At 35.4% G+C, this 12,371-nt stretch overlaps 1 protein-coding gene across 5 annotated transcripts in view; it reads left to right on the top strand.

Annotated features, from left to right (window-relative positions):
* Positions 1 to 12,371, top strand: part of DNTT (DNA nucleotidylexotransferase) — a 107,648-nt gene that overhangs the window by 31,513 nt on the left and 63,764 nt on the right. For all 5 annotated transcript variants that reach the window (XM_080400980.1, XM_080400979.1, XM_080400978.1 and 2 more), the window contains 4 exons: positions 2,146 to 2,316; positions 3,593 to 3,664; positions 6,621 to 6,744; positions 8,045 to 8,177. In XM_080400980.1, the coding sequence (XP_080257106.1) occupies positions 2,146 to 2,316; positions 3,593 to 3,664; positions 6,621 to 6,744; positions 8,045 to 8,177 (500 nt within the window). The remainder of the gene's footprint in view (positions 1 to 2,145; positions 2,317 to 3,592; positions 3,665 to 6,620; positions 6,745 to 8,044; positions 8,178 to 12,371) is intronic.

Genomic DNA, 12,371 nt, shown 5'->3' on the forward strand with positions numbered 1-12,371 from the left:
TTAAGATCTCATATTTTTTATTTAAAAGAGGAAAATTTTGCAAATCCTATGGTCAGTAAAGACAACGTTTTCTTCAAGACTTTGATTTAAACTTTCATTTTGTTTTAGTGTAACTATGTTTATAATCTGAATGAAACAACCTATCGGTCTGTTTTTCTAGAACTGATGAAACAATGAAATGTAATATGTAAATAATATACACTCCTTATGAAAGATACGTTTAATTTTAAGAAGTTGTTGTATTTTAATGATCTAAATGACTGTAGCTCAAGTAAAATCTTTTCATTGCTGTTTAAATCAGGCTGTATTCCTTTGTTGCAGATAGGTGATATGTGACAGATGATGTTCTCAATTCCACGGATATAATAAAGAGTCGACTTTACTGGATTTGCTGTCATGTCAGTTAGCAGGCTTGGAACTGACTGCAGTTCACCCGGAGATATTACGCATGTGGCATTTAGAATGTGCAGGGCCTGCTGGTTTTTGCTTGGCTTTATCTCCCAATACAAAATGCATTAATGCCAAGATAAAAATCAAAGCAAAATCTATAATTATTATTCTTTAAACCATATAATGATACATTTAATTACAAATGAAATGAAATCTGAACCTAAATGTGAACAGTGATCCCATAAGCATTGAGGGCAGGGAAAAGCTGTTTAATCTTAATCCTTCCTACTATCCACCACAGTCATTGTTCTAGTAAGCTGTTTGCTGTCTCTTGATCCCTGTATCACGGGGCATTACTTATCCTTATTCCATAAACATTTCTGGACAGACACTTGCACTACAGCTCTGTGAAGTGATAATTGCAGGCAGATGCACACTGACAGCCACTTCTTTGTTATTTTGTAGTGCCTCGTGGGTCAAAGAAGAAACAGGAGTAAGTTGGGAAACAGGAAGGATGTGCAGCAACTGATGTAGTGGGACTTATGGCCCTTTCAGGGCTGGGATCTGTTAGCTGCTCTTGAGAGACTGGCCTGGGAGTAAGAAACGGGATCTCTAGCAGGAGTTCAGGACACAGTGTGGGGGTGCGGGAGCTTTGCAAGGCTGGCTTGTTTGTGGTCTGTGCCATTTGAATGGTGCACAGCAGCATCCCGAACAGCCAGGTGTGGGATGCATTTTAGATAAATATTTTGAACAGTGAAAGTCTCTTCTGGAAATGATACACTCAAACATCTCTGAAGAAACCAGTTAATTTTGCGGTCTTGAAAATTTTTGAGGTTTTATGCAAAATTTCATTAAGAACTCAGATTTCCAGCTGCAAGTCTCCACAACTACTTTTCTTAAGTTGCTTACAACCTTTTTTTGGTGGTATTTATTCTCTCCCGAAACAGTATTCTGCAGTGGGAAACAAAAAGAATTGCCTCTCTTTTCCACCACTGTATGATCCATTCCTGCATTGCATTTCTACAAATTGTTCCTATTTTTATTTATATTTATATCTATACACAAACACACATTTATGCATTTATTTTCTGGGAGGGGGGAGACTTCAAAGCTGCCTAAATGGTTTATGGATAGTTAATAAAAAAAAAAAATTGTACTGGCAGTCTCCAGGTAGTATTGAGTACTATGTTGAATACACCAAGCCATGGGTAGCTGGAGAACCATAAAGAAAATGTGTTTCTATTTGCATAGGTTACACATCTGAAAGGTGAGGAAAAAGAGAGTTTGTTCCCTAAATTACTAAATAAAAAAACCCTGCCAGTTCAAAAAGAAGCAGGTGGTTTCCAGTATTGCCACAAACTCCTATTTGGTTGTGTCTGAAAATGAAGGTATCACGTACTGACCTGCTGGATTACTTGTGTTTGGGCACAATTCTAATAAATATGGTGCTATTTCACATTGATTTATTAGATCTGCACAGAATATGGAAAGTGTATCTCTCAAAAGATTTTAAAGTTGGGCTTTGTTACAGATCAGAATCTTTTCCCACATTTGCCTCTAAAATACAATTTTTGTGATACCTAGAAAATTTCAAGTGGTTCAAAAATTATGCTGAATTTTTTCAATGAACTCTATCTTTTCACCTTAGTATAAAAAATCGTTCTTGAATTAGCATACAAGGTAATCTTTCTAAGGAGATTACAGAATAGTTTAAGTTTTTGTTAACCTTTAACTTTTTTTTCTACACTTCCCCAGGATGCCTTTGAAATAATGGCTGAAAATTATGAGTTCAAAGAAAACGAAATAATCTGCCTGGAATTTCTGAGGGCAGCTTCTGTCCTGAAAAGTCTTCCGTTTCCAGTAACCAGAATGAAAGATATACAAGGGTTGCCCTGCATGGGAGACAGAGTCAGAGATGTCATTGAGGTAGCGTACCTCTGAATTATCTGCCAGTTGATTCTTTTACAGATCTACTTTTAGAGGTCACAGAGTGCAGCACTGATATCTCTGTGTATTTATGCAACCTTCTGTATTTCCTGTAATGACATTATATTATCCTTTTTAGTAAGTACACAATGATTTCTGGAAACCTTTTTTAGTAACGTAAGGTTCTGTCATAGAACCTCTACCCTTAGGAATAAAGGTAACTAATGAATAAATAGAAATTACTAAATAATGCACTCTCACCTTTGTATGTAATTTTTAAAGGCTTGCTTTGATTTGGATGTGGCAGGTTAACTTTTGATAGTTTTTTTTCATGTGACTTCAGCCCTTGGCAACATCACTTTGCTTACATGAAAACTTTATTAGAAATATTATTTCTGCAAACTGGTAAATATTTAGGATATAAGGTTAAATCCTACCTTGCTATGAGTTATGGCAGAGCCTTTTACCTATTTGACAGCTGAACTTTACATTCTTACTTGAGCTTTGAGTGTTCTCTGTGTTTTTCTTTAGTTCTTAGCCTTTTTCAGGACCCCACATCTCAGGTGCTGTTATTCCAGCAGGCAGCTGGTTGGGGGTCTCTGCTGTCTGGAGAGGTCATTGCTGGCTGTTGTGATTCACTCTGGCTCCTCATTTGCTTCACTCTACCAGTTCAGAATGTAGCCTCCAAACTGCTCTTTGTACCTGCTACCTGGGGACTGGCAATTCAGTTATGATCCCACAGAAAATAGGATGATTTGTTGGGGTTTTATTATTTTGGTGTTGGATTTTTCTGGTTTTTAATTTTAGGTTTTATCAGCAAGACTGAAGGAACTGTACGCTCAAGAAAAAACATATCTGTTCTTACAATGCTCTGACTTTTAAGGGAAGTAAACTCAACCAAAAAATGAAATCTAATTTTCAGGACAACTCATTGATATATTATGATGAATAACTGCTTTCTGGCTGTGAATTTATGAGTAAATAAGCACTGCAAAATATATTCCATCGTCCCAGTTTCTACTTCATCCTTGAGTAAATTTATGAGTAAATAAGTGCTGTGAAATTTATTCTGTGGTTCCAGTTTCTCCTTCATCCTTCAATAATTTTCTGTCTCAAAAAGGATTGAAGAATTTGATCCTAATGGAGTAAAACAATATGCTTGCTAAGGGTACTCTTCATGTTTGTACAGGTTGATAAGGCTTTCTTTTAGATTATTTTACTAAATCTTACCGTAGTCTTGATTATTTTTTTGTAATTAACATTTTTCTTTGTTTAGGAGATTATTGAAGAAGGAGAGAGTTCTAGAGTTGAAGAAGTGTTAAACGATGAACGGTATAAGTCATTTAAGGTAAATCTTTTAAGGTTTGTTGCTGTTGTTTTAAAATTTCCCTCCCTTTAGTAGACCGTATACATAACCATAATTTTATTATAAAAGAACATCCAATATCAAATATAGATAAGAAAGAAAAGTTTTGAATAGAGAGAGAACCTGTGATAGAGTAAGGAATAATGGTGAAATCTGTTACCTTTATAATTAATGTGATGCATACACAGTTGCTTTTAAGCTTGAACTAAATCTTTTTCCTGAATATGAATATAATGCATACCCTTTGCTATAAATTTAACTCAGTGTAAGGTTTATTCTTTCCTCGGTTGATTATCATTGTAATACTACACCATCTTATTCTAGCATTTAGAAAATATCAGGTGAAGAAGGTGAGTCAGATCTATTCTAATTCTCTCTTGCATGAGGCAGAAGAAAAACTGGAGATGTTTCTTTGTTAGGCAGATTGTAGGTTCAGAATTATGGTCATGCTTCATGTTGTGTGACACAAGCAACCTAAACCTCATAGATACTGCAGTTCCCATTTCTTAAATATTTTGTGAATTCTCCCTTGGAAAAACATATACTGGAAAAATATTTTTTTTTCCCAATTTTATTTGTAGATTTAATCTCAAAAAATATCCTGTTTGTGCCTTCAGAAAAAATTAAAATAGAGACTAAAACGAATGCTACTGTTTAATGCTCCCCCACGTCACTCACTTCTCTGTCAGCTATCAAAAGGCTCTTCCATTCTTTCTGACCCATAATACAGGGACGACAAGACAGTTGTTGATGCCATCTGCAGCAACATTCAGAAAAGAAGTATAGATTCACATATATAGCAGGATTCAGGAACGGGGCTTTAATGGTAATAAAGATTGAGGGTCAGCCATTAAATCCTATGTTTCAGGGTTTAAGGAAATTTCTTGGAGGTTAGAATAAAATCTATCAGGGGACACACTTTGTCAAATATGCTTTATGCCTTGTTCCACATGGCAAATTAAAAGCCATTTATATGGACTTTTGTTAGTTAAGCACAGTCTCAATGTTTTGGCTAAATCGGCTGCAGCCAGTTTTTCCTAATTTTTTCAGGTATTTCTAAGAAAGCCAAGAAGAATCACATAATATTAGTGAATTTGTACATTTTACTGTTTAGCATGGTTCTGGTAAATGCTACAAATCAGTCATCATAATTTAAAAGATCTTCACTGGCACGAGGACCACAATTACCAAAAAACTGAAATAAATTGTACTGTCTGTTTTAGATGTAGAGTACATGAATGACAGGGTCAGTCTGCCTCCTTATGGAAGTGGATGCCCGAGAGAACATGTTCACCTAATTCACCAGCTGAAAAAAAGTAATGCTCACATACACAATTGAAGAAATGGGCTACCTGCTACTCACACTGCACTTCTGGCAGTGTCTCTGTATTGACATCTATAAATACACTGAATAATCATAGATCTTGGTGTGGGAAGAAAAATATGGAAATATTTTTTTTTTCTAAAAATTTGCATAGTGGCATAGACTCTGCTTTCTTTATTTCTCTATCCCAATATTAAGTTTCTTGGAATCATTATAAACCCAGCAATAGACTGATTTGAAAATCTTTTAGCACTAGCAAAAACATTAAAAGATAACAATCTGATTAAACAGCCATGATTCAGACAGAGTAGGTAATTTCATCTACTAGATACGAAATGCAGGGTAAATTTAACATTATCCAAGATTTTGATTTTTCTCTTTTCTTTATTTTAATTATTTCCAAGGAGTTAATCTTTTTAGAAAAACACAAAATAAAGCTAGCTTGGTTGGAATTCAGAGGTTGTAGATTCAATGGAAAGCAGCAGTTATTTGTGTCTTACACAGCTACTCACTGAATTCTATAAAAGTACAAATAAACTATTGAGAGCTTCAGTATTGACAAACTGAACATAAAGAACATGCTTTTGGGCAAGCATGAAAGTTTTCCCTCATGCTTTCATATCACTGTTCATCTGAGATATTGATCCACTGAATAATGATTTACAACTGTGACATTTTTTGCTTTACATCCTTTGCTTGGGAATAAGTTAAAGTACAAAATTATTTTGGAATAAATGGAATATAACTATACTAAAACCTCGGAGACTCGTAAATTTGGGAATTTTCACTATTTTACCCACTGGAAAAAAAATAGTCTGTGCTCCAAATAAGACATACAGGAATTTAGCTTGACTTGTGGGAATTGAAGGGTTGTAAAACTGTTTGTAATATACAGGCAAACAAAAAATTATAATTTGTACTTGAAATTGAATCCCATTTTGGAAAACAATATTGGGTGTGAGCTCCAAACATATGTGTTTTATAGAATGCAGTATAAGAATAGATTAGTTGTCTTGATGTACTTACCATCTGTTTCCATGCACCACTGCCCTGGGTGCAGAATTTCAGGAGCCACAGGGTTCCTACTGATCCCATCTCTCAGGAGTGCTGCAACGTCAATGTTATGTGTGCAACTGAGAGCTGGTAGTGCATATAATACAAAATTGTAACATCAGTCAAATTGGGAAGATAGTCTTGAGACATCTCTTATTCTATGAAGTCAGTATAATGCAATCCAGCTACTTCATATTATTGTTTGCATTTCTATCAAGAAATGCAGTAAAAAATATAAATACTGTCCTTATTTCAAGCATTAGCTGAAAGTGTGTGTTTTGGTAAATCACTTAAAGGTGCTGGGGCTGCTACTGTATTATTGTTTAGATTTCATTTTAATGAGAACTATCCACGTATAAAACCAATCGCCTGTTCAATGTAACTATGCAAAAAAAGGAAGCTGAATCTGTATGTTTGTATTACAGTATCATTTACTTTCAATATAGGATAAACTCTGCTCAGTATTTTCCCTGTGAAACCTCATTGTTATAACTACTTACTGTTAATTCACTGCTGCTATAGAGAACAACACTGAAATGTGTCCTTTTCTACTGACCTTAGCAATTTACTTCAGTCTTTGGAGTGGGAGTGAAGACATCTGAGAAGTGGTACAGAATGGGTTTACGAACTCTGGAAGAGGTAAAAGCTGACAAGACCCTGAAGCTGTCAAAAATGCAGAAAGCAGGTAAGGTGAAAGTCTTATAAGAACTTGTATCTCAGTGCTCTAAGAACTTGATGGCAGAATCAGAGGATAAAGCCAAGTTCATTTATACATATATTCTTGCTGCAGTGGCTTGTGAATATTGAATTAGTAGGTTAAAATAGTATTTGGACTAACAGAGCTCCTAATTAAAGATGATGTAATTCAAAACATATTAATATGCATATTTTTTCTTGCTTACACAGATACCCCATGAAATCTGCTCTTGTAGACAAAACTACTAATGGGTCATTATTACACGGGTCATGAAAAAATTACAACACTGGGAAAGCCCACTAAGACCTGTCTCCTTTAAGGCAGCCCTAATTAGTGATAAATCAAGATTTGTAATAAAGTAAAATTACTCCTGTAATCCTAGCACATCTTAACTTTAAAGTGTTAAACATGGTCAGATGAATAATGTTGCTTCCCCATAGATTTTGTTTGTGTGTACTGTTTCCCTAAATAGAGGAACTCATTTAAACAAAGGAATCGGTTACATTGAGAAAAGGAGGTTATATAACATGACATTAAAACCGTGTATTAAACCAATGTATTTTACATCACCTCAGAACACCTTGGAGCAGCCTGCCCACGTTCGTGCTCCCTTGTTTTTTTTTTCTTTCACTTCCATCCAAATGTGAAGCAAGCTGCAGGACAGGATTCTTTTGATACAAGCTCTGTGATCAGACATAAAGGTAGCTGGGATATTTCACCTACCTCTGAGCCCTCTACTTGTGTGGAACCCCATCATTTCGGGAGGAGCACCTTTTAAAGCTGTACGTCCAGAAATGCCATTGATGGGACCTGGTAGGAAAGTCAGAGTAATTTACAAATATCCAGGTTCTCAGCAAGTGGAGCAATTATCCTGACTGCTATGTTGTTATAAATTGTAACTGCTGGTACAATTGGTAACAAATTATAATGAGAAAAATATATGTAAACTACGAGGACAAAGATGAGGGAAGAAAGAGGCTGTCTCCTGCCTGCAGTCCCCACACCCAAAGCAGGAGACTGACTCCAGGAATGATGGGGAAGAGCGAGAAGATTCCTGAAGAGGGTGGATCAAAACAACATGTCCTGAAACAAACATATAGTTTCAGGTTTAAGATTGAGCATTTCTTAATTTTTGCCATTAGATCGGGTTCCCTTGCCCATGGTATGAGTTGTGTGGTTTAACTTCTTGGTGACAGGTGGCTATTTTGCACCGGCCATACTTAACACTATTATGTAGATTTTGATAATTCCGCAGAGTGATCAGTACTTTTTTGCCTTTGATTTCCAGGGTTTCTCTACTATGAGGACCTTGTTAGCTCTGTATCTAAGGCAGAAGCGGATGCAGTAAGCTTGATTGTCAAGAATACTGTGTGTATGTTTCTACCAGATGCTTTAGTTACCATAACTGGTGGTTTCAGGAGGTGAGTGAAAAAAAATGATGTCACTTGGCTGTTTTATTCAGGTACACACAAAATGACATCTGTGTCAGAAAACACAAAGAAACTTAGTGGGAAAGTATTAGTTTTTCAACAGGTGTTTTTTATATTTTGGTGTCTCTCTTTTTTTTTTTTTTTTTTTTTTTCTCCTCCAAATGGGAGAGCAAGCCTATGACATTCCCAGGTTCCTGTGTTTTATTACTGTAGATGGTTGAATCTAAGAATAGTTTGCGGGGGAAAATGAAGTTTAGATCACATACCATACTTGAGTATGTTTGGTCGTTGTTTTTTTTTTTTCCTTTTTCAGTGGATCTGAATTCCCAAGGCTGAGACTATTGTAAGGTTATTCTTAAAAGAAAGATACAATAGCTTTAAGACAACTTTGGTGTGCATGTTGGTGGGTTTTTTTTCTGAGAACTTGGTCACATGAGAACAAAATGTGCTAAGGAAGAGTTTGTAGTGTTAGAAGTGCACTTTGCAGTAAACACTGACTAAACTGAATTTACCCTAATCTCTGTATAGATAAGGTGATCTCAGTATTTCTTTCCTGGGTGATTTTTTCGTTCCTAAAGCTTGTGGTCTTGTGCTGTAAAACCAAACTTGAAACTGTTTCTCAGGACATAGACAATTCATTCTTTCAGCTCTTACCTGAGAGCTTTCCTAAAGCTACACAGCAAAGTATTGAGACTGGAAATAGTCTTCAGGAGTACCGAGTTCCTTGCTTTACTCAGTTGCCCGTTATGTCCCTACTTGTAGTACATGTCAGGCTCATAAACCAAAAAAACCCCTTACTCATCACCTTAAATCTCTTGCTGCTTGATTGGTTACTTTGTAAAACTTCGAGTATATTTTTAATATAAAAATATATTTCAAAAATACTTGAAGTATTCTCTTAGAACTCAAAATACACAGTTCTATCACTCATATGGAACTAAAACTGGCATGAAAGTGAAAGACAAAAGAATTGAGTTAATAATTAATGTATCACTTGTGTGATATATTATTGTGAGCCTAGATAGGCCTCATAGACCTTATACAATTTGTAATTGCTATATATAAGTACAGTGATTGTGATGAATGTATTTTATCACCGTTGTGCCACCTCATGATACCTGTAATTATTCTTTGTATCTCCATTATTTATTTTAAGAATGTTTGCAGCCATAGCTGTGTAATTTGTATAGAACAGAAACATTAGGCTCAAGTCAATAAGAAACATTAGGCTCAAGTATGAACCCTGACCAGATGTACAAGAACAAGATAAAATTTTATATTCAAAGCCTCGCATCATCATTCTGTGAGTCCCTGTTTAAGAGTCATGTGATAGCAATCTCTTCCCACTGACGCAAATCAGCTGGGGACCTTCTGTTAGTAACTTGGATATAGCTGAGAGTTGCAGGGACAGAGCTGTTATCACACTGAAAATTCCTAATTTCTTCTGATATATATATTTTGAAATATGTGTCAGCATATTTGTTTACAAAGTTTGAATCTCACACATCAAATTTAAACCTGTTGTTTTGCTTATTATTTCAGGGAGGTGTAATAGTTATCCATTCTCTTTTTTATTAAAAATAAGATTTTGTATCTCTAAATAGGTGTGTCAAACCAGAAGAGAAATTGTTTAAGTATCTAATGATGCCTTCAGTGAGTAATCCTGTATATTAATTAGCTTTTAAATATACAATATAAATATACAATATAAATATTTAAAAACTAAGTTGAAAATGTCAGTCCTAAATGATATTTTATCAGTCTATGAAAATGAATGTTGCAGTGCAGAATTTGTGGAACTTAAGTGGATTGAAGTACCTTTATTAGGCACCTATATTTTGATTACTGAACTGCAATAGAGTTGATTACATCTGTTCTTTTTTTGCCCCGCTCATACAGTAGCAGTATTCATCAATGCAAAGTATGTGTAGGCTCAGTAGCTCACAGTTTTCAATTAAAAAATTATTATTTGTTTCTTGCATCATTATGTAGATATTTTAATGAAAGTAAGCAAATTTTATTAATCAAACAACTTGATTTGATGCCCTCATACTACACCTTGTACACTACTAACATAAGTGAAAAAAATAGCTCATGACTGCTCTGAACAATAAATTCATTCACCAGGACCCAGATTTGTCTTTTTGTGTATTTGTTTCATAACTTGGAAAAATAAGCAGTTTATTGTGCTCATAAACCTTATTTACTAGGCAGGAAAACTGGATGAATTACAAGAAACAGAACTTATCTTAGTGATCATGGAGATTCAACAGGAAAGTTACATTCTTTTTCCCAAACCTATCAGACACACATATAGCTGGATACGTTTAGTGAGTTGCTAGACCTTTTCCATTAGATTCCTGGAATTTCATGGAATCAAATGTTGCAACATTTCTTTTAATTAAAGTTAGAAAGCATAGCGTAAAATTCAAGTAAATAATAGCTTTTTCTGAACCCCCAGCAAACTTGTCCATGGACTTTTCTACTTTTCTTTGGTTCATTTTAGCTTTCACCTTTAGCCTTCTGTATTGCTTCTTGTACTAGTCTTAATGCTAGTTGGTGTGTATAGAAGCCATAATCATGGATGGTGGTAGCTGCTTCAGATATAAATGAAAGAACAGTACAAAGGATTAAGCTGTATATTAGAAAGTAACAGGAAAACAAAGAAGGATGGACAAGGGACAGTGGAAATGATGGAGTCTTGAAGGGAAGAGAAAAGGATATTTTGAGCACAGGTTTGGCTGATAGCCTGGAGACTGTGTTAGGACAGTGGTCACTGCTTGTGTTAAAATAGCTGGATTAAGCCAATCTGTTTGCAGATTATGTAGTACTGGAGACTCCTATTTGTGTATTTCTAATTCTGAATGGTGGAGGACTCAGGGGGGAAAAAAGGCCATAGACAGGAAGTGAAAATCAAATTACTACTTTGCTTCTGTATGGTTTAATCAAAATACCAGACTTACAAGTTGTTAGAGTAAGGCATGAAAATTGGAAAAGCTGATGCAATCTTACTGCGAATATACCAATGCCTGTTTCTCTGACCAGTTGTGTACAATTTATTTCCTCTTCACCTGTAACATTCTGTACTTTTAGCTTAGCCCCCAAATTCTTTCTTTTACTTCTTCCCAAAGGTCATGTTACTGAAGCAGACCTCAGTGTCTGCTACTTCCTTGATGCCTTTTCTTTCTGATTCTTTCATCTTTCAGCCTGTCTTCATGAAACAATAGCTCATAAAATATCTATAATCAGAAGTGCTTTCCTTGTGTTTTTAGTTGGAAGTGGCAATAATACTACATTTGGTTGAAGGCAACTCTTTTCAGCTATCTGAATCCATAAAGGAAAAAAAGACCTAAAAGTAACTGAAATAAAGGGTCATGATGGCAACCTTGCAGTATCTCCCTAATATGAAATCATTCAGGAGCAAAAGGGAATAAGTTAATGAAGTCCGGATTAATTTTTTGGTACTCTCCTATAGAAACACTTAGCTAACCGCCTGGAAAACATGGTCCTTGTTATACAACTGAAGTTGGTATAGTTTTGTATGAGAGGCTGGGGGACTTTTTTCCCTTTTAAAAAAATCTTTTTCTGATGCTTACCTGAGCCATTTTGCAACAGAAAATACAACGCTGAGATACATGGAAATATAGAAGTAGGACAATTGTAGTTATGAAATAAATCACACCCACATAGTGTGGAATGCAGTTTGTTGTCTATCTAGTGAGGTCTATCAGCTTGACTGTAGAGAAGGAAGTATTGAAGATGCTGATAATGCAATATAAAGCACACCATGAACGATGTTATCAGAAAGACTGAATTTGCCATGCAGTCTTTTTGAATCAAGAATTGGCATGGCATTATTTTCAGTGCTTAGCCTCTCTTTGAATTGCTGAGATTTAAGACTGTTCTTAAAGCTAAGGAGACAAATTCTCAGGCAAGGAATAACATCTTATATTACAAATTACAAAAGTCACTGAGGGTGAAGTTTCCCTTCCAACACTGAGGTAAAGAGATGCCCTGGGATGGGGGAAAAAGAAACTATTTTAGTGTGCAACATCCCTGATTAGTACTGTGTACTTGTATCGAAGGCAGGAGTGTGGTTTAGGCTAATGTACATTGTCACTTATAAATGAGAGTTAAATTGAACACCTGATAATTTTTTTTCCTGGTTATTAAAAATGTAATTTT

The sequence above is a fragment of the Falco punctatus genome (genome assembly GCF_963210335.1).
Source record: "Falco punctatus genome assembly, chromosome: 9".
In the NCBI taxonomy this organism is placed as follows: domain Eukaryota; kingdom Metazoa; phylum Chordata; class Aves; order Falconiformes; family Falconidae; genus Falco; species Falco punctatus.